The 24,453-nt window shown below is 35.7% G+C and overlaps 1 protein-coding gene across 2 annotated transcripts in view; it reads right to left on the reverse strand.

Moving 5' to 3' along the window:
• agap3 (ArfGAP with GTPase domain, ankyrin repeat and PH domain 3) overlaps nucleotides 1-24,453 on the reverse strand; it is a 187,706-nt gene that overhangs the window by 46,205 nt on the left and 117,048 nt on the right. For both annotated transcript variants that reach the window (XM_067378304.1, XM_067378303.1), the window contains exons 7-11: nucleotides 22,822-22,949; nucleotides 21,374-21,529; nucleotides 16,894-16,977; nucleotides 9,693-9,797; nucleotides 4,949-5,120 (exon numbers count right to left, since the gene is read on the reverse strand). In XM_067378304.1, the coding sequence (XP_067234405.1) occupies nucleotides 4,949-5,120; nucleotides 9,693-9,797; nucleotides 16,894-16,977; nucleotides 21,374-21,529; nucleotides 22,822-22,949 (645 nt within the window). The remainder of the gene's footprint in view (nucleotides 1-4,948; nucleotides 5,121-9,692; nucleotides 9,798-16,893; nucleotides 16,978-21,373; nucleotides 21,530-22,821; nucleotides 22,950-24,453) is intronic.

The raw sequence follows: 24,453 nt of genomic DNA on the forward strand, positions 1-24,453 counted from the left end.
AAACGTGGCAGGTCTGACAGAAATGTTGTGAACTGATATTTTCAGTCACAACTTTTCGCTTTTAGAGTGTATGACTCAAGCTCATCATAAGAAGCGGCGTCCATTTGATTTCAAGCGGTGTATGGGATAATAAGCATCTGATGCTGTTTTAGAAAGACTTGCGATGTGACACGAAACATCTTATTTCCTTCTTGCATATAAAAGAGCATTTGAAATGATTGTGCCATTATTGAAAGAGGATGTCATGAGACTAACGTATGTGGTAAAGTGTCATTAAAGGAGACTCAATCATACAAGTGCTGGATGAGGACATTTATACACAAACACATCAACATTGCTCATTGGATTTACTTAAGGTTAGCAGTCGACAAATTTGGTTGATGCTTATATGGATAGCTAGAAAGAAAAGTGGCCATTACAGTACTGACTATATATATATATATATATATTCATTTTGTTTATTATTTAGTTGTGTGTGTATGTATGTATATGTGTGTGTGTATATTATATATATATATATATATATATATATATATATATATATATATATATATATATATATATATATATATATATATATATATATATATATATATAATTTCAGATGCAAAAGCCTCTAAGTGCCATGTGAAATTTTCTCCTGAAATGAGCATTTTTATCAAGCTCATATGTTTAGGATCAGGAAATTCACTTTAATGGCAATTAGTAGGTCATTTTCATTGCCATTTAAGTGAAATAACTGAACATAAAATTGACCTGTTTTTTTGCATACAAGTACATTTTAACAGTGTTTTAGTATCTACAAAAGTAAGATAAGTTAGATAAGATAAGTAAGATAAGTCAGAGTGCACTAGATTAGTCAATGAGGATTTCTATAAAAACAGTACATTGTACATTGACAGAAAGAGTCGTTTAAATTAGTGATTTGTTAGATAACCAAATGCACAATAAAAATTACAGTAAAATTTCTGAAATGTGTTTTTTTTTTTCTTCATTATCCATCACAAAAAAAAAAAATTAGAAATTGAAATTTTAGAAATGACGCATAATATTTAAAAACTGGCATATGGCGGGAAAAACAGCTTCTGTTCAGCCAGCTGCACAGTTAGCGGCCAATGCGATCTCTAAAATAACCAACTAAATCTATTGGTTCATCACAACTACCGCACAAGTTATGTCTTCGTTCAGAAGGACAGGTTGCACACCTCCGAGAAGCTATTCATAAAAGAAAACACATCTGCATCCTGTGTACCACATGTAAATGAACACAAGCACCTCGGCGTGAATCTCTCTGTCTCACACTCTTATAAACACACCTCTAGAGCAGATGTCATTGATTAAAGCTGATGGGCAGGCCCATTAGCGCTTTGATATTATATATCTGTCAGCGGTGACACAACTGAACGCACGCTTGCAGAATGATCATATTTAAAACGGTTCCGGTGAATACTTAGCAGAAAGATTAGACCGGGCCTCATCGAGACAGACTCTTTTACTTGCGGACACATGCGTTCATTCATTTGCGCTCCTTCACTCCCTCACTCACTCTTTCTTTTTCTCATCCTCACCCCCCTCATCTCCCCAATCCCACACACCCCCCAGAGTTCCTAATGGTCTTTAGATCAGGGGGAAGTGTATGAATTACAGACTACAGAAAAAGACAGGGCTCAGCTAGACCGCCATGAATGAAAAATTACCCCTTTGTTCCCTCGCATCAATTGCATGCCTAATGAAATCAAAATCAGATTGCATAATCAAGTGTACGTCCTCCTCTCGGCGGAGGCCCACTGCGAATCGTAACCTTTTCCCTCTCGAGTGGAAATTAACACCATTTTCTTCTAATATGGAGCAGAGTGGAAAAGGGAAACGGGAATAGTGGTCCGTGTCAAATTGGAACCCGGAGTAAATTTGTGCTAAACCGAAGGTCAACTGGCGTATCTATAAAAATAAAAATCCATCTCAGACCTGCAAATATTGTATAATACATGTAAAAACACTACATCAATGGTTTCTGTATATAAACTCCTACAAAAATAGTTCAAAAGATCAAAACTGGTTATTAAAATGGCTTGAAATTCAATTGTAAATGAAATTCCATTTAAAACAAATGTATGAATGAAAAAAAAAGAAGAATGGTACTTGGATTTTATTCAAAAGGAATAGATCTGACCATGAAAAGTGGACAACGTTAATCTCATACTACTTACTGACAAAAATATTAGTTGAAGTCATTGTACTATAAAAACATCCTATAAGTTTCAGAACTCAAAAGTTCCTCATTATTCCAAAAACAGCTTTTATTGAAACCAAGCTCCGAAGACGACTCAATTTAGGATTTTGTCACATTATCACATAGTACTGCAATAAAAGAAGGTCTCTGCCAAATCAGATCAACGCCCAATTCTATATCATTGCATGTTTGGCCCTGCCCACTGGCATGTTAGTGAGATGAGAAGGTGAGAAGAGAGATACAGGATCACTGGACTAAAAACAACATTATCTTAAGTGATCCCAATGCTGGGAAAGTGATTATTTATAGAGCATTATTTGTTTATTTCGGTACATTTCACTGAGGATTCTTTAGTAAATCAGTCGCAATTTCGGCGCAGACTTTGCAAACAGACTTTTATTGCAAGATATGGACACGACAGTAATGCCACAACATGTAAGTAACCATGTTACTTCTAATGCCCAATGTGTGATCAGTGATTTCTAATATGTATTGATTCATGTACGCGTCAGTAAAACAAGCAATTGAACTTCACATTGTTTCTCTTAATAGCATGAAAATAATCTGTTATTTAAATTGTGATTAAATTATAAACAGAAAGCGATCAAAGAACGCTCCCTTTATAATCGCTGGAGCTGTCAATCACACAGCACGAGTTTATCCGTGACTGGGTTCAGGGTTTGCATAAACACTAGTTATAATCAATGATGCTGTCTACACTGCACAATGAATCTCTTATTTACATCTAGTTTGCACTGTTAGTTATGATGAAAGAATTCATGATCAATTAGTTAATCTCGACAGCTGTAATAGTAAAAATGTAGTAAAAGTTTTCGAGAGTTCCACATGTAATACTTATTTCATATGCAAAGATGTCAGCCAATCATAGCAGTGGGCGTTTATATTGAAGTTTTTCAGCAAACACGCCCCTTCAAACAGTGTATTCAATCCGAGGGCTAAAATCAGGGTAGAAAATGCCCTTTTATTTCTAAATTATGACCATTTCTGATGTAAAAAACCCTATTAAAGACCCATTTAATATTATATTATTGAATTAGTCAATATCTGCAACATAAATGTAATATTACATCCACAAAATTAATGTGATATTAAAACTTATAAAACTGATATTTGTAAAGCACGAAACAAATACACGGATGAATTTGAACAAAGTGTCATGCTGAGAATGTGTAACTTTTGTTGTGAATACCCAGTTACAGTAACAATGTACTACACTTCATTCAATATCCAAAACATTCTTTAAAATATGCTAAATTTATAAGTCTCTAAATCATGAAGAATTCATAACACAATAACACATTTTATGCTAATAAATCATGTTTGATATGTTTTAATATGTTAACATTTTTTGTTTAGTTTTCATCACATTTTATTATAAACTAAATTCTATTTTCTATGAAATTATGGACTGAACGGACTGAAATGAATAAGACATTATTAAGATAAATATTATCTAAATTGTACATTTTCATCAAAAGAAAAAACTGAAAACTGATAGTGTGATTGATGACAGAAGGAAAGTAAAGTCACTTTTTAGGCTTATCAAGTAATTAGATTAAACCACAAATATGTCAAATATAAAAATATAAAATGCCATTTCAATGTTTCAGTGATACATAAAAAAACAGTGATATATAAAATGATTTCTTTAATAAACGAATATCTGTCTGTGTGTGCAACAATACCTATAACCTAAACACAGATGTAACCACTCTTAACTAATGCTGTAATCTGTGTGTATTAGCTGCCCGAGGCCACATTTGAGCTCTTTACCGAGACAACTCTATTTTCTGTAGCTTGAATAAAACAGGTCCAGATGTTGTGACTATTTCAGGTCCAAATGCCCCAAAATTCTCCTCTTTTCAACCTTACATTCACCCTCCCCTCTGCAGTCGACTGAAGGTTAATTAGTTGCCAACCTGAACGCAATCTCAACTTTTGTGGTTCTCCGAACAACCCCATTTATCTGGCCCAGTAACACTGACGAATGCTCCTTACGCCTCTGTGACCAATAAACCCGGTTCCCTATCCAACACAGGACTGGACGTGAGCCAGAAAACTGCAATTCCCAGAAGCCCTTGCTGACCTGTCTTTAATGGTGCCAAAGCAATTAGTCCAGGCTAAGTGATGCTGAGGTCCTGGCCGGTTATGTTTCCACAGCGGTCATGCCAGCTTGCAGAGGCCCTGGAGAAAGTTGCTCCTGTTTTTTTATTAATTACACTTGATCTCAGCTCCCTAAATCCAATTATACCTTCCCAAACTCACTCTCTATCAAGTGAAAACAGAGTAAATCTGGTTCTTGCATGGCAAAAATAAAGCAATATACAGCTAAATTTGAAAACAAACAGTATAAACAACCTAACATATGCTTTCTGAATGGATATCAATGACACTTTATTCAAACAGCTCCTGATTTATAACACATATTAGGTCTTTGCCTAGAGCTACATGAGGTTTTTAATGAGGAATCAATTTAAAGTGAATTTGAAATGGACTTGATTTTAATAAATAATTATAATGTTAGTTTTTGGCCTAAAATACTGTAACAAAAATGAAACATTATATTTTCATTACTTTAATGAAAAACAATTCCACAAAAATGTAACATAATAACTTGCTCCAACTCTGATACAATCTTTTATTTAAAATTTTCTATTAATTTTAAAGTGTAACATTACTGAATCAGTTCACACTTACTTGTGGCCCCGATACCGAGTTGTAAAGTGCTGCGGTCTTTGGTCAGTCCGTTGGTTTTCGGGCTGGCTGTAGGGGCGACTGTAGCCACTGCTCTGGGTGGTCTCTTCCCAGGTACCTTCACCGTCGTCCGCAGCAAATCGATTTCTTTACCGTGGACGTTCTGCATGTAGTCCTGAAAAATGAAATACGATATTGTGTAGTTGAAGATATAGGTTAGGAAACTAGTAAAAAGTAAACCCACATTTGGCATATAGTAAATATGAAATAAGGCTGTGAAAAAAATCACAGTCCATAATTTGTTCCTGAAATGCAACGTTTCTAGTTGTACTTAAATTCCACGTAAGACACTTTTAGTACAATTTTCTGCCTCATTTTTGGACAAATGCAAATTACTTGAGCCAAACAAATGTCATAAAAATAATTTAGTTGAAGAATGATTTAGTTACCAATTCTAGTATAAAATTTTTAGGTATTTAATTATTTTTCTAGTATTTTAAAGTCAGCATGAAAAGAAAGTTGCAATAGTCTTTTCTTCCCTATTGTGACATATATCAGAGTGAAACGGATCAAGGAAAAAAAACGATTTTGCCCTTGGAGAATTGATTGGATGGTTGTGGCTTGCTATTGGTCGATCTCATGTGATTGACAGGTTGTCCCGCCCTCATGCCAGGAAGAGAAGAGATTTCACTGCAAGAGGGAGGGGAAGTTATTTTGATTAAAAGCACAATATGTAATTTTTCGCCGCTAGAGGTCGCATATTCAAAACAAAGTCGTAGCTTGATGACGCCTTGATTTCGCGGAATCATGGAAGGTGTTGTCTTCACGTCTACAGCCAGTGGAAAAGAATCCAATGAGACTGGGGAAGAAATTTTTTTTAAAAAATGCCTCCGGTTCGTGACGGGGTGCGTTAAAAACTGGCCGACCAATGAGATTAGTGCTTTTGTTCATGTGCCTGGAGCTGCTGAAGTTACAGTAAAACATGTCTTGGTGGCGCTCAAGCACAAAACGGTCTTGCCGAGCACACATTGATACCAAGATGACAAAGAGGAATTAAGTAGACGAGGAAGACCCCTACAAACTATGGGTGCTCTGCCAGTTCTTGGCCATACCAATAGATGTGTACCATTTAATTTCTGCATTTTTATTGATTTTTTTTTCTTTTACATTCAAGAAATATTGTTGAGAATGTCTATTTCATAAATATGTTTATTTGCACTACTCTCATTGTGACTTAATTGCACTACCGTTTCTGACTACCATCTCCTCATGTCATGTATATGCCATTTTATTTCTGTTTTTTCTTCTTCTTTAATTTTATATCATAAATATTTTTATTTGCACTATTGTTCAGCACAAGCGCCATTTACTGTAAGGGAGTGAATTTGCACATTCACTCAGCGCAAAGGCATTGAAAATTGCTTAGGTATGAACACAAAAAACGTCTCGAAAACACTGCCGATAAGCGTGCGCGATATTCGTCCCGGTGTGTACGATGCTTTACTGTGTTGAGCTATATAACAATTAGTTTTCTGTCGACGAATGTATCCAAACAGTTGCTCACCTGTCTAATAAAATACATAATATATTAAAGCGTCTTTGGTGTTTGCATGGTAATTACACAGAAATCGAGGGTAACGCGGGTATGATGTGATTGATAGTCGACGCACAGGCATGGTCCGTGTCCTGGTTAAAATTGCTTATTTCTCTGGATTTAAACATTCTTGTAAACATTTGGGATAATGTAAGTGCACAAGTCAACAAAATATATAACATTGTTCTAGTGGTTTTTGGATATTTTAATCTGAAAATCTTACATATTGTGCCTTTAAAGATTACGAGTGCACAGGAACTAGGATTTATAATAAATACTGCAAAATTCCATAAGAAAAAAGTAGAATTGACCCTTTGCCGCCAGTTTGATTGACAAGCGATCTAACCAATCATAACGCCGAATCTGACATTTTGTCCAACAAAGTAGTCAGGAGTTAGAAGATTAACCTCGGTGGACGTGAACTTGAAAAATGGTGTGTACTGATGTCTTTCCGCATTTGAAACAACATTCCTTCTGATGTTCATTCATGTTTATTTGATGCTATAAATGAACTGGTAGGAAGAGATGATCGGTTCACGAGCCGCTTGAGCTGAGGTGCTACAGCGATCTGTTAAGACACATTAAAGAGCCACAAAACTATTTTTATTGTTCAAATTTCTTTAAAAAAATTACACAGTTTGAAAGCTGGGACTTTGTTTAATATCATAAGTAACCTGCTCTATCTTGTCTGTCAACATGTTGTCAGTGTCCTCTTTGCTCCGCAATGTATTTTTCACTGTGTGTGGTGTGACAGCGCCATGGCTTGTCGGACAAAGCAACAGTAACTAAGGGGGGGCGGGTCTTTATGAAGGGTCAATTGCCAATTTTGATTTCATGGTGACTTTAAGTATATTCTAATGTTTTGCTGTGTTTACGTTTATTGTGAACTTGTTTAAGACGTATTTTCAAAATCAATTGACATTTCATACAACAGTATGACATATTGAACTGTCTTTACTTCTATCATCCACTGCCTCATTTTAATTGGCATGAAATTAAACATGCCTAAAGTTTACACAAACAAACAACACACAGATGAAGCGCTTAAGATAAGTAAGAAAAAATAACCTAAGCAAGAAACTTAAAGCAAGAGGTCCTTAAAAACAAACACAACGTTGAATAAAAACAGCCTTGGACAATCAAACCAGCACCAGACCCACGCAATCTATTTCACCTGTTTCCACGCTGCCGCAGATTAGCAAAATTAGCATTAATGACTGCAAGCAGACTCATTCCCATTTAAATCGGGCTATTCCATTTTCATGGGAGTTTGCAAAGCGCAAATGGGTTAAGCCAAGGTGCAAATCACCCTGCTCAGCACAAAAGAGGCGAGCAGAGATTTTGGCCTCGAAAGTCTCCCGCCAACTCCTCTTCACTTTTATTGCGCCCCATAAAGCACTAATTTCTTCAAAAGCCTCAGTACTAATTACCCAGTGAGCGCTCTCATTCCATTTTATTGCTGGAATTAACAGCCAGTTTGAGGCGCAGAAAGCTATTAAGATGTGTGATTAAGCCATATTCAATTAGTTTCTACAAACAATTTAATTGATGTAGCAGACAGAATTAACAGAAGGGGATTGTGGGATAGCTCGGCTGGCTGCGGCGCAAAATTAAACCGTCTTTCCGTGCATCTCTCTCTCTCCCCGTCTTTCTCGTTGAGCTAAACGAGTGGTCCACAGGTGTCCAAACCCAAACGTCTCTAACGATTATGACGCCCATGGCATTGTGTGCCTATTACACACATCGCTGGCATGAGATGTGCATTATATCGCTAATAAACATGCAGTTGATGTGAGAGACGTGAGTTTGGCCAAGATATTAATTTCGGTCATAGTCCGTGGAGACCGCTGAATGTGTCTCGTGTAACGTGTCTTGATGGTCAAGGTACGCCGCTTCTCAAGTGGATCTTAATTAGGAAGCCCTTATTAATTACTAACCTATGTTACAAGTGTCGTAGAAACACAAGAACAAAGATAGGAGTGTGCATGACGTATGCAAATGAGGGGAGCGGAGGAAAGGGACATGTGAGAAAGCTGGAGAATGAGTGAGGGGGGATTTTAGGAGGTATTAAGACCACGCGGGGGTTCTGACAGAGATGAATGTTCCATGCGGAACGGCCTGTGCTGTTCCCGTGGCGAAACGTGCACTGCTGTAGCAACGGAAGAGCAGCTGACCTGTCCGGCTCTCGTCTGTATTAGTAGAAACCTAGAAAATCCCTCCAAAACACCCAAATTGTCGCACATACCGAATCTAAACTATAATATCATAATTTCAAATGTGCATCATTCATATAAAATGTTAAAGATCCCATAAAATGTACAGAAATCTTGAAAGAAAATCCCTTCAATATGTCCCATCCAAATGTCCCATTGCATCAATGTTGTAATCGATTTCATGTTGGTTTTAACTGGAATGAGAGGTCTGATTTATGAACAGTTCTCTGTTTATGCAAATCGGTTACACGTGACTTTAAAGGATATCAGAGGTTTGGAAGAACATTAGAGGAACATTCTCCAAACCTAAAAGGAACATTCTAATTACTTAAAGGGATAGTTCACCCAAAAATGAAAATTCTGTCCTCATTTACTGACCCTTAAGTTATTCCGAACCTGTATGAATTTCTTTCTGCTGCTGAACACAAAAGAAGACATTTTGAAGAATGTCAGAAACCAAACAGTCATTGGGGTCCCCATTGACTTTCATAGTATTTTTTTTCCATACTATGGACATCAATGGGGCTCATCAACTGTTTGGCTACCCATATTTTTCAAAATATCTTCTTTTGTGTTCAGCAGGCGAAAGAAATTCATACAGGTTCGGAATAACTTGAGGGTCAGTAAATGAGGACAGAATTTTTGGGTGAACTGTCCCTTTAAGAAAACTTTCCTGACTAACCAACAGAGAACCTTAGAATGTCTATTCTGGGAATGTTCTGAGGACAAAAATTTACATTCCCAGAATGTTCTAGGATCCAAGTATTAGCTGCGTAAGAGACAATTTAGTTAATTTGGGAGGCTCAAACAAATAGGTAAATGAGTGACATCATCAAATGCAGGAATTTGCACTAAATACCAATCAGTGAATCGTTTGTTTAAATTAGTTCACTAAATCAAATCATCAAAATGAACTCTAAAAGCAGAGACGCATACTCACATGTAAACTGGGGTGGTACGTGAGCAGGCCGTTGTCACACAAAGTTACGTATTTCTTCTTCCACTCCTTATTAAGTGACTTCCCACTCCTTTTTAACAAAATCCCCTGTTCAACACACAAACATTCAGTATTGAGAAGATTTCAGATCAAAAAACATTCACAATACTCTGAATAATAACCAGCAGGGGCATTTTAATAATACGGAATTTCAGGTTCAGGATGAAGAAAGATCAGCTGGTTAACCTCTGAGACACTGTCATAAAGCAGGAGTTTTCCCAGCACTGTGAAGAATCATGTACTCATTCACACTTGAGTCACACACACTCATTTGCATAAATTCAAGGCCTATTTACACATAGTATAGATTTTCACAGTCAATTTTCACATTTTAAACCAAACCACTGCATGAGTTCTTCACACCAAACATTTGCTGTTAATGTTTTGTTTTACTTTGAGTAGGTCAATGTTTGTTTTGCCACATTTGTTTAATAGAAATTCTTGCCACTGATTTTCTTTAGTGATTTGTATCAGAGATGCATGATACTAAATTTCTCCTCTGATACCAATAGCTGATTATTCAGAGTGATTTCTGCCGATACCGATTACGATGCAGATACCGATAGTTTGGGGGTTCTGCCTTTTATACCTTTTATATTAAAGATAATTTCATTATAATTAATAATTAATCATTATAGTTTTAATTATTATAATTTGAAAGAAATGCAAATAAAAACTTTATTCACTCCATTTTCTCAACTTCAAAATGGTTTCTTAGCATTTTCTTTACACAAAGCACAAATTCAGTGCATTTTCCTGCCCTCTTTTGATTGACAGGATATATCAGCCCTGACTATTGACTTTATAAACCATCAGCCAATAAAAGTTGGTACAATTTGCTTACCGATTATCGATAATCATTTTATTTCAGACATGTGTATAATATATTATATATATATATATATATATATATACACACACACAATTTTTTTTTGTCACATCAGTCTATCTGTCTATTATTACAATATTATCCCATCCTCTGATCTCTGATATTAGTGGTTCCTGCTTCAAGACCAGTAAGTTTAAGAGAAAAAAAACAATATTTCTAGGCCAGGACTACTTTTCCCTTGGTGGACACACACATAAGAAGGTCAGATTGGGCACCGGCACCGTGTATGTACACATCAAAGACTGTGAGGAGCATATATCTGTGCTGTGGGGGGAGAGCAGAGGCTAAATCCAATTTGTGCACAGACTCAGTGTGTATTCTTTTGCCTGTTGCGCTGGCGAACTCTCTCAGACCTCTGCGAGCATGAGGATTAGAGCCTGTGATCCCGAGCTCTTCAAAAGCTTCCAGCCTCCGTCTCGTCCCCTGCTCAAGGCCTCACCATCAATCTCCCGCTGTTCTTTTAAAAAAAACACTCACTGAGCACTTACCCCCTTAAGTCCAGCCAGGACAAACACTCCCCGGCCAGGGCTGGAAGTGCACAGAGGTGTTTAGGGGTGGGCGGCAGGGAGCACAGGGGGGTTTGGGTGGCCTGTTTTGGCTTAATTAGGGGATTAGGGAAGATTCCTGTGCTCTTTACCACTTCCTGTTGGGAGTGAGAGAGTAGGAGGGCTCTGATGTGTTAACCGACCAGCCTGACACTGAAGGCGACTAATCCACGTGAAGAATACACTACTTGCTTAACATCAGTTGCTGACCCCGGGTCAACTGGGTATCATGGTGTTTACCCGACAATCAAGTCCTAATCCTCTCCTCGCCTTGATCTGATCCCTTCACGGATATTCTCTCATAAATACAGCTCTATCGACTCAACCACTCTATGAATAGTTGACATTTAGTCATCTTTCAAAAAAGCCTTAAACATTACTCTGTAAAATATTATACATAATTTTATACTATATTACTGTAGCAGTAAAAAAATAAAAAAATAAAAAAATAAAAAAAAAAGAACATTTGGATAAAACATCAGCCAAATGCTTAAAATAAAATAATGTGAAATACAACAAATAAGAAATAAAATAAAACATAATACCTTAGAAAAATGATAAAATATAAAATTATATTTAAATATATTTATTAAAATTCTCTCTCTCTCTCTCTCTCATATATATATATATATATTTATGTTGACTATATATTTTTTTTTTCATGTAATAATTTATATTACATAAATGTAATATAAAATTAAATATAAGACTCTCTCTCTTTCTCTTTCTCTCTCTCTCTCTCTATATATATATATATATAGTCTTATATTTAATTTTATATTACATTCATGTAGCTCAAACAGTAAAAAATAAAATAGCTAAAAAAGCAGTGAAAAATAGCTCAAACTGTAGCCTGCCAAATGCATAAAAATAAAATAAATAAAATAAAATGTAAAAAGTTGATTTGCTATATATAATTTTATATTATATTCATGTAGTGTCAAACAATAATCTGACAAAAGCATGAAATAAAAAATGTAAAACAAATCAAATAATGTTAAACAATAAAATAAATTAAACAGCAAAAAAGCAAAGCAATGTAACGTGAAATAAAATATGTAAAGAAAATTGACTTATTTATAATTTTATATTACATTAATGTAGCTCAAACAGTAGTCTATCAAATGCAACAACAACAACAACAAAACTAAATAAAAGTGAAATATCAAGTATGCAAACAAAGCCATCTTAATTTACTTATTAATTTCTCCAGCTTTGACTGATTGAATAATCCAGACTAAACACTGTAAAGTGTGCTTAAGTGCATTGGTCAAACTTGTATTCTTGCTTGTATTTGATGTTCACAACATATTATGATCTGTGATGTATTGTGAATATTATGATATATTATGAACTGTCATTTCTTAAGAAGCAACCATCTGTCAGCTGAACTGCCCTTTCATTATGTGTTCAATAATGCATGTGTTCCTACATAAGTCCTATTGGTTTGCCAATCAAATAAATTAGACAGACAGCCGGGTGACCTCTTCTGGCAACGGCTTCTGTGCATGTACATGGACGGCGCAGTAGTCACGTTTGTTTCGAACAGTCATGGATGCATAAACATAATCAGTGAAATCACACCCCACAGTGCTGAAACAGATCAATGCTAAAGGAGAGAAATATGAACGTCTAGCATCAATAAAAAGAATATAAAGCAAGATGTTCAGGGTGGATTTGTGGATCTTGGCAAATGACCTCTAAGTACTTTGATCAATCAGATATTACACGATATTTCTGAAAATAAGTCTGAAAATCATTAAATGATGTGTTCAATCTATTCTTACAAAGAAGTACCATTATAAAAAAGTACCTGGTTAAGATGTTTGCTTGGACATGGCACTAAGGTAACACCACATTTCTGAAGATGATGGTAATACCAGGGTATTATTTGAGTACCACATAAAAACCATTAATATGGGCATTAAAATAAAGTGTCATATTACAATCTGACACCTTCAGTGTACTATGGTACGACCATAGTGCTTTTGGGGGGTATATATTACTACCGTAAATGCAATTTTTCTTTCATTTCTTTCATTAATTAATTAAAAAAAAAAAAAAATTACAGATTAATAAATGTATACTTAAATTATGTGTGAATCATGTTAGTGTTCGTTGTATTGCCTTGATGTAAATCAATAATTTGCATTACAGTAAATATTGAGTATAAAATTGTCGATTAATTGTGATTAATTACATCAACATAAAAGTTTGTTTACATAATATATGTGTATATATTATTACATTTATATATATATATATATATATATATATATATATATATATATATATATATATATATATATACAGTACATAACTACAAATTATTATGTTAGATACGATTAATTGCGATTAATCGATTTGATAGCACTAAAAATAATATAACAAATTTCAATGAAATTAACCATTGTGAATAATAAAATAAAATATTTACAATGCAGCATTATGTTAATGCACGTTTCACTTAAGTAAAATAAATAAAAAAATTAAGTAAAAAATTATTTTTACATTTTTTTAAATAAAATGAAAATAAAATCAAATAATTCAAGCGCATTACGACTTAACTGTCCTGAAAAATAAGTGCGCAAAAAAAAAACTACATTACAAAAAATAATTAAAAAAATCATTAGAATCCTTTTTACCATGACCTACAGCCCAGTTAGCCAACATAAATATACAAACGCCATATTGAATGCACACGCACCTGTCTTCTAAATTGCCTAAACCAATAGACACACATACACCGATCCCTCTCTTCCTGTAGCTCAAACAGACATGTCTATCATCACGATGGCCTGAGTTCCGTGGTCAGCGGAGGAGAGGAGGGGGAAAGAAAAAGGAACTTACTAGGATTAAACACAAAAGCCTTGTGTTGACAGTCTCCCTGTGTCACCCCTGAGCTATCACTGCTATTGTTGTCCTTATTTACCATTTTTACTGATTGGGAGGGATAGGGGGGTCCACACTGTGTAATTTGCCCAGTGGGAGGTAATTATACTCCCATGCCACTTTGATCTTCCTGACTGTGCATTTGACTGGCCGGGCAATCAGCTCCATTGAAAGGTATCCCACCATGGCCTGCGTCCCCCCTCTCCTTTACTCTCTCTGTGACTATCCACTACAGACAAACAGATTACAATGACTGCTCTTAAAGGGATAATCTTTAAAGCTGTAATTGATGTACAATGGAGGTAAAGTAAAGGAGGTTGACTGAGAGGATATAGTTGTGTGATATGTTAACCGTAAGAGGGATGTGTCACCCCCATCATGTTAATGATATGATCCATATCCATCTGACTGCTTATAAGCATTCAGTAAAAATTCTTATCAAATTGAGAATAATTTACTTTTCAGATATATGATAATACCTCATGCAAATTGTACTTCAGATACCCGTCCACAATTTATTTGTACATTTATTCTCACAGCACACAACAGAAACTGACATGACTACACTGAATTACAAAATTAACTACATTTGTGAACTATTTCTAAACTGCTTTTGTTACATAATTACTATTATTATTATTATTATTATTTGGAAATTATTTCTAAACTACTTTTGTGAAACATTTTGTTTAAACTACCTTGTTTGTAAAATATATTTTCAAAACTCTCTAAAATATTACATGGAAAGAATTCCTCAAACACTTTTGTAAACTACTATTTGTCAACTATATCTTAACTACATTTGTAAATTATGTCTAAATGTCTTTAAAAATACCTTATTTGTAAACTATTATTTGTAAATTACTTTTGTTACTAAACTATTTTCAAAATATTATTTGGAAATGATTTCTTAACTACTTTTGTAAAACATTTAGTTAAACTACCTTATTTGTAAAATACTATTTGTAAACTCTATAAAATACTTCAAGGAAGTATTTTATAGGCAATTTTGTAAACTACATCTAAACTACCTTTGTAAACTACTTTGAAATTACTATATTTGGAAAATATTTGTAATCTACTTTTGTAAACTACTTTGAAATGGCTATTTGTAAACTATTGTTTGGAAAATATTTCTACATTAATTTTGTAACCGACTTCTAAGCCATCTTGAAAATTTGTACTTTAGCAACTATTTCTAAACTACTTTGTAAACTACTTAGAAATTCTTTTATTTGTAAACGACTGCTTGGAGACAATTTCTAAATTACTTTCTAAACTACTTCTAAACTATTTATAAACTAATGTTTTTACTATTTTCTAAACTGTTTTTGTTCTAAAGTATTTTATTTGGAAATTACTATGCATAAGATACTTCTAAAATACTACAAGGAAATGACTTTATTTAAAACTACTATTTGGAAGCTATTTCTACTAGTTTTGTAAACTATTATAAGTTGTTTTGAAAATTTCTAAACTACTTTTGTGAACTAATTTGAAATTGCTTTATTTGTAAACAACTGCTTGGAGACTATTTCTAAATTACTTTCATCACTTTTATAAACTACTTCTAAACTATCTTATTTGTCCTCTTTTTAAAACTATGCTAAAGTATTTTATTTGGAAATTACTATGTGTAAACTACTTCTAAAATTACTTCTGGATTACTTTTGTAAACTACTTTGAAATTGCTTTATTTGTAAACTACTATTTAGAAGCTATTTCTAAACTACTGCAACAGGATTTGTTCAAAGTCAGAGGTTGTATGTGATGCTTGTCCTGAGAAAGACGTTTGTTCAATATGACAATGCTAATCTCTGGCAGGGGTTAAAGGTTAAGGCTAGGGTTCATTTGAAAATTGAATCAGAGGCTCAAAAAAGAACAAATGAATGAACAACTCTACTAAAGAAAAATAAATATGAGACAGCTACTCCATCAAGTACTACTGCTAATTACCAAGATGAATCCTTTCAAAATCACATTAGCTTTTTCTGACGTCAGACGAGGAATTTTACTAAACAGAATTTAATTCCTGTTCAAACACATACATCCAAAAAACTGACTGTAATGTTGAATGTAATGATTCTAAAACATCTGTTTCTACTGAATGCTGTAAGTAGACAAACATTTCTAGACATGATTAAAAAAACTCCAGTTTAGTTTCATAAATCATATTAAATGATTAAAAAAGTATACTTTTACTATGGGTACTCAATAATTGCACATGGGTGACCAAATCCCAAATTTCTTGTCAGGGGCAAGTTGATGATTATGCAAGAAAAAAATCAATTACAAACTAAATAAATAAAATATATCCAACATACAAACTAAAAAAGAAATTTATGGATTCAAAGGCAATTTTTTTCATGGACATTCAAATACATCATGACAAGATGAAGTATAATTTTATTATATTTATTGCAATTGATTCACATAAAAGATTTTGGAGCTAAAACTAAGTTATTGTTTGCCAGATTATTGTATATGTATTTGCATATCATTCCCATTTTGCATATCAACTGCCAACAGGTTACTACAGACAGAACAACAATGTGTAGACCCAGTTAACATTGTGTTATACTGACATCTGTTGGTCGCTTAAAGAAACTGACTGAGAAAGCCTAAAACAATCAAGTTCATTTCAATTTCAAAGTCTTTGAAAATAGCTTTCATGGCCTTTTAATGCACAAACACACACATTTCATACATGCATAGTAATACACTACTTAAGATATTGACATTTAATAAACGGTGTACAATCCTACCCTATAACAGTGTACTTACCTCATATAATGAGCGTGCGAATGGGGTGACATACCTGTTTGATGGGTATGGCCCTTCCACTCCCTATACTGTCAGTTTTACTCTCAATGCTCTTTGTCTGATCACTGGCTTTCCGTGACTGCAAAGAAACAAGACAAGATGTCAGTGCAAAGAACAAACTGTCAACATACAAGGAGGTGGGGAGGGTGTGTGTGTGAGTTGTGCCTTAAACTCTAGTGTGTGTGTGTGTGTGTGTGTGTGTGTGCCAGTGAACTGTGTGTCGGTGTGTTGTGGGGGACAACATAAAATTGCAAGAAAAAGGCTCAAATAAACGCGCAAGCAGAACGGTGCAAACATACAGCAGCACATTGAACGTGCAGTATATATAAATATATATTTACACAGACCAGGACAGACACACAAAACAAAACGACAACGGAAAATATCAAGTTCGACCAATAACGAAACACAGGAAGTCAGAACTAAACCCCCCAAGAGCTCTTTTGCAATCTTTGGCGCCTCCCTGTGGCTTTACCAACCACAGATGCAACAGATTCAAACAATTCAAGAACAATAAATGCAGTTTCATATACAAATGTGAGAAAAAACAACACAGGTTAGTAGGGAGGAAAAGGATTCAATTAATACGGTGAATCTTTTTGACAGCCTCCACCTGTTGAAACATCTGATAAACACAGATCAGATGAGGAAAAAATATGCAGAATTTGGGTTAAATTCACATCAACATTTCAAACAAAGCAAAATCAGTGGGAAAAAAAAGTTAGGAGATTAATTTATACATTTCAGATCTGGATTTCAAGACGTCTTGGCTTCCAGGAAGTGGCTGGAAAATGGCATTAGGAAAGAATAAATATTAAACAAGGATTTTTCTCACACAAAATGAACCAAAAACATCCACAACGCAACATGACTGAGCACTCATACCCGACAGACAAACAAGATGAGGCGCTCATTCGCAAATGGAGAGAGATATCGTTTCATCTACTCAAATAAACTAGGCTGATGTGTATTTTTCAACAGTTTATTTTCGTTTGGATATATACAGACACCATACAAATCAAGTCACAGGTTTACGTGGAAATAGTCAACAGGCAGAGCCACACATTGCAGTTCCCACAAGAGAGAGTTTGACTAAAGAGGCGCTGTTTCATATATCTCATATATGTATAGAATATACTTTCTATAGAATACCATTGGAAATCAAATTCAATACAAGATATACGGCAGTCTATATTTGTCCATTATTGAATGATATAAAAAACGAAACAGTGTGCAACGCATGAAACAGTTCATCTTACCACATTGTCATGAAATAAAAAAATGAATAAGCAAAACAATTCAATAAAAGAACAAAATAATGGCTCTGGGTCACAAATAGATACTACATTCATACAAGTCGGTGCATTTCAGTCTCGCTTCTCTACGTTTATGAAGGCCTTCATATTGTTCAGACTTCACACCGAGCGAGAGCAAACCGCGCCCGGGCGTCGCCGCGGCACCTGCATCAACTAAACGAGCGGCTTTATAAACGCATCATGACGCAATGTGATGTCTCAGGGCGTCATGTGACATCATGTTAGTTTCACAGTTAGTTGGTGGTCAGCATATCGGTCGGCACGAACAAGTAAGCTATGTCATCCGGAATCCGGATTCAAATCTTTTTACTGTTGAGGGATCCGTCGCTATGCCGGCCGTGCAGCATCGGGACCTCGACTAGCATCACGTCCGAGTATGACGTGGTTTACAAAGCCGCAGTCTTGTTAATAAAGATTAACGGAGACGCGAGGCACCGTTTGTGGTGCTCGGTGTGAAGTGTGACTAGCTAAACTAACCCATCAGACACAGAACTCAAAAGAAAAACAGGCAAAAGAAGAAAAAGAAAGAGAACAAAACAAAGAATATATCTTGGCAAATCTCCTAGTGTTTGGAATTACCGCAAGAGTTCTGTCCGTTTGAATTGCGAAGCATCCTTTTTTTGAGTAAATTTTGGGGGTCACGAGGATGTTGTCGATGGCTATAGTCCGAGATTGTTCAGTATACAGGATAAACATTTAGCAGTAAAATGACTGATTATGATTCAGTTCAATGTGTAACGAAAGTTCGAAATCTGTCTTTTTCTGTCCAACCAATGTCCTTTAAACTCAACCATGGCTGCCAAGGGGCACGTGTCCAAGAAAGCCATGGTGATACCCACGATGCAATGCGGGCTATTAGGGGGAATAAAGCAGCGCTTGTTTGCTCCTCCTCACGGAGGACCCCCCTCCCATAATGCATTGCGGTCGTACCACCACCACCACCAAGGGCTCATCTAATTGAGGAGAAGCTGGAAAGCCCTTTTAGTTGAAGATAGGTTGGAAACAGAAGAACAAATCTGGAAATATCGACAAAAACAGTTCAACACTTTGGTCACGGGGAGCGTGGACAGAAAGGTTGTAGAGTGAAAAAAAGCAATGGGTCGTAAAAAATGCTGAGACATCTACACTGGAGATGATGGCAGATGCAGTATGATTATTGGCTTTTTACAGGGCAAATAGTGATGATGTGTCGAGAAATAATAAAACAAATCAAACCCCTTCCTTCTTCCTGTGCTCTCGTAGAATGAAAAATAAACAGACGCCACATTAGACCAATGACAAAAAATGGTCGTTTTAAGTATCATGGAAGCACTGTGCTTGGTTTCCTGTCCTCTGCTGACATCTAGTGGCAAAGACACACACTTATGAATTATGTTAATGAGGGAATGGTATGAATTGTGAGGTGATAGGAAATATTACTAAATCGGCAAACTGTTCTTTTTATATTATTCAATAATATTTACTCATTGAATTTTTTAAAAAGTATTTTTTTAATAATATCTTTAACAAAATATTTAATTTATGGCTTTCTTTAAAATGTAAATATTTTCTGACTGCAAACAAAAATTCTTTTCTTTCTGTCTTAATTTATTGGCACTGATTTTATATATATATATATATATATATATATATATATATATATATATATATATATATATATATGATAATTTTTTGTTTCTTTTTTCTTAGACCATCCAAATGTGGTTATATCTTATAGTCTACTAGTGGTAACAAATTTACTTTTTCACTATGATCAAAAAGACTATGATTATAAGGCCACTCTTGACTTGGAACAATAAAATAATATCTAACATAAATTATATGTATATGACTTCGGAAAAAAAACTGTCGAAAATTCTGGTGATCAGCTAGCAAAGACAAAAAGGCTTTCCTCATTTTTCGCATGCTATTTTGGAACATTTTGCTAAAATTTGGCAAAAAAGATCCAATTGGCAATGAGATGACTGGTTAGAGATGTCATCAGAAGGGGAAATTAGTGAACGGTCCAGATCTCCCTGCCGTCTTCTGAACGTCGTCGAGAGGCTGCATGGCCCCTCCCTCCTTGGTATGGCTCCTCCCACACTCCCTCCCCGCCCTCACCCTTGTTCCCGCCCACACCGTAAGTCTGGTTCACGGGGCTCCTCAGAAGGTCATGAGTTGAAACTCCCGTTCGCTCTGCCACTCGGGCACCCAGACGGGGTAGGTGGCGTGCTTCGGCTCCATTACGCGCACCGGCAGAGCGTCGTGTCTCGCGTGGATGGGGTTAGACACGACCTAGCAGGGAGGGAGGGAGAAACAGGACAGGGGAAGCTAGCACAAGAGCCGCCACTGCTGCAGCCAATCAGCTTGAAGGATCCTTTTGATTGGAGGAGAGTTTGGGGCGAATAGAGACAAATTCAATTGGTTATGGGGGAGGGGGAGGGGGGGTTGATTGGCTGAATGGACAAAAGTGGATCTTGATTTGTTAGATTGGAGATGGTGGTGTTGCTAGTACAGTGTGTGTGGCTCTGCCTCTCTCTGTCTGGCTCCAGCGGAAAGACACGCTAGGTGAATGTCTGTTAAAGAAGAGAAGGGGCGGGGCTTGCTAGGGAATTTTGCTGATTGGCACAGTGAAATTAGGAAGGGCAAAGGGAAAAATATCAGTGTTGGGGAGGGCAGGTATTCAAATCCAGAGAAGATAAAAAGCTAAGTTCTCTTGGTGTAAAGCTTTGAAATTTACAGTGTATAAAGGACGAGGCAAATCAAAATGGCGGAAAGATTAGCGTAAATTGAAGCGTCTTGCCTTTTCCTAAACATCTCTCATATTTTAATGCTTGCCTCCCCGCATATGCAGCTATAAAAAGCATGTGGTCATGCGCTTCTGTGGTAGCAGAGGCAGGAGGGATTCGGTTACACTTAGTTCTGTACCTCCCTCTTGTGGTCAGAGATGGCATTACTCTCTCTGGCTTTGCCCTCCACTGCCCTGGGCTTGAGGGGAAGGGGGTGATGAGAGGGTACCTAAGGGCAGATCCACTCACTGCAGACCTAGAAACAGCTTCTCTCTTGCTCACTGGCCGTCTGAAAGCAGCAGGGGCTGCTGGGAGATCTGCAGTCAGGGGAAGTCCAGCACTCTCAGTAGTGGGAGTGCGTGGTGCTCTGCATTAGCTGCCTCATACTTACTGTGAAGATATTGGAGCGCCGTTTGGACTGCTTGCGGATGGGCGTGGGAGTGTTGGAGGCGGCCACTGTCTCGATGCGCATCTCCCTCTGGCTTATGCTGGGGGTGGAGGGAACGGAGGAGGAGTAATCGCTGAACGCACCTCCTCCATTAGCAGCCTGACATAAACAGAGAGGGAAATGGGAGGGATAGATAGACAGATAGATAGATAGATAGATAGATAGATAGATAGATAGATAGATAGATAGATAGATAGATAGATAGATAGATAGATAGATAGATAGATAGATAGATAGATAGATAGATAGATAGATAGATAGATAGATGAATATAAACAGATAGAATGATAGATAAAATGAATGAAACAGACAGACAGAAAGATAGATAGATAGATAGATAGATAGATAGATAGATAGATAGATAGATAGATAGATAGATAGATAGATAGATAGATAGATAGATAGATAGATAGATAGATAGATAGATAGATAAAATGAATGAGACAGACAGACAGACAGACAGACAGACAGACAGACAGACAGACAGACAGACAGACAGATAGATAGATAGATAGATAGATAGATAGATAGATAGATAGATAGATAGATAGATAGATAGATAGATAGATAGATAGATAGATAGATAGATAGATAAAATGAATGAAACAGACAGATAGACAGACAGACGGACAGATAGAGGGAAAAACAATTAAGAATATGAAAAGAGCAAGAGAGATACAGTGAACAATATAATCAGTATGGTTTTCTGTATACTGACATGCAGCAAATTTTATACGTTTTCATTTTAGTTTATAAAGGCCTGTTCTTGCATCCTAACTATGCAAATAAATATATACAGCACTGTAATATTAGTCCATTATGCAATAAGTACACATGCTCACTTTAAAAATCAATTTATGCAACTTTGGCATTCTATTTCCAAGGTACTATGATTTGACAGACAAATTCTAATTTTACACACCACATAGTATGTATAGTATGAAAATTGGGATGCAGCCCAAGCCATACCATTACATTAAAAAGAAGCAGGCAAGCTTTTGTTATTTTAGACTGATCCGAGTTAGTGAGATAGTAGAGATCTGAACATTTGACATGAATGTTGTAGGCTCAATCCCATGTAGGCCAGCCCTGGTCTAGCATTTACCTTAATATTTCTGAGCCAATATATCCCTTACAATAATGTACCGTGGTAAACATATTCCTGTATTAAATGTCATAACTTTTACAATTACTACAAAAACTATTCTATCGTCATTTTATAACTATTTTGGTAATAATATTATGAGACATTTTTTGAAGGCATATACATATGTTTGTTTTCCAAATAACAACTAGCCAATCCTTTTCTCTGAGATTCACCTTGCAGTCTGCATGCTAGCTAGTTCAGGACTGAGGCTGATCCTAGATCAGCACAAATGCCCCAGACTCACCTGATTAATGTGTACAGAGGGGATGGATGCGGCCGGGACAGACGAGTGGCTGGGAGAGTTGGGCAGAGATTTACAAGGACCAATCGAAAGCTGCTGTTTTTTCCTCAGCGCCACCACTTTCTGAGCAACTGCAATCACATATCATCAACATTTAAATTTGAAATCTGTCTAAACTATGAAACATACATGTAAATCACAAACAAATATATGATGTGTCTTACAGATAGGTTTGGTTTTAACACTGGTAGAGACATTTTAAAATGAAACACAATGTTTTCACCTCTGTGGTGAACAGTTTAGAGAGTTTGGGCTCAGTAAGATTTTCATTTTTAAAGAAATTGTAGTAATCAGCAAGGATGAAAATAGTCCAGTATAAGTAAAGACATTTATAATTGTACAAAAGTTTTTTATTTGAAATAAATGCTGTTCTTTTGAACTTTCTATTCATCGAAAAATCCTGAAAAATGTATCAGTTTCCACAAAAATATTTCAACATTATTAAAAATGATGAAAAATGTTTCATGAGCAGCAAATCAGCATATTAGAATGATTTCTGAAGGATCATGTGACACTGAAGACTGGAGTAATGATGCTGAAAATTCAGCTTTGATATAAATAAATATATAAATAAATAAATCTTACTGACCTTAGACTTTTGAGAGGTAGTCAAAGTATGCAAGTATGTGTCCGAAATGTATACATACAGCTATGGAAAAAATTAAGAGACCACTTAACATTGATTTCTGAACTTGGAGTGGTCTCTTAATTTTTTCCATAGCTGTATAAGTTTGATTAAACACATTAGCTGTTTTTGTTGTTTTGGTCTTGCATATGACCAACTATATGCATTTGTGAAAAATTAATAGTTTCCATGTTTATCAATTACCTATAACATCTCTCAAAATACACTGATTTGCATGCATCATTTGCATTAAATGCGACTACAAGCATAAACAAGACTGCACAGTAATTCATTTCCTAATGTAATTCATAAAGGAAGAAAAATGCTTATTTATGATACTTATATTACATTCAGTGCTTATTATTTTGAAGGGAGATGTTCATCAATTTTTCAGTTTTAATTCGATTGTAATGACACACATTCATTTTTTTCTGCAGCTGTGAAAAGTTTTTGTGCAAATTTACTGCATAAAATTGGGAACTCTAGAGACCTACAGTACAGTGTGCCTACAGTCATTGAACAAGTGACTCAACATTATTCACTTTTCCATCTCACAAAAACAAAGAAAGACAGAAAGAAAGAAAGAAAGAAAGAAAGAAAGAAAGAAAGAAAGAAAGAAAGAAAGAAAGAAAGAAAGAAAGAAAAATGACTTCAATACCACAGACAAACGAGAGCTGTATAGAGGAAGACTAAGCGAAAGAAACCAGCAAAGACGAGATGATGTTTATCCGTCTGCATTTTCAAAAAGTCGAACGGCTCACCGTCTCCAGACAACAAACGCATCTCTGTCTTTTAATTATTTCAAATGCAGCCCGAGGAGGCAATTACACACAGAAGAAAACAGCAACCGTCAACACCCCGGCAATAAACGCAGGGCCGAGAGAAATCCATCCTGACAACTATGATATTGGAGAGCGCGGAGGAAACTGCAACACTGCGGAGCAATAAAG

The sequence above is a fragment of the Chanodichthys erythropterus genome, chromosome 23, assembly GCF_024489055.1.
Source record: "Chanodichthys erythropterus isolate Z2021 chromosome 23, ASM2448905v1, whole genome shotgun sequence".
Lineage (NCBI taxonomy): Eukaryota > Metazoa > Chordata > Actinopteri > Cypriniformes > Xenocyprididae > Chanodichthys > Chanodichthys erythropterus.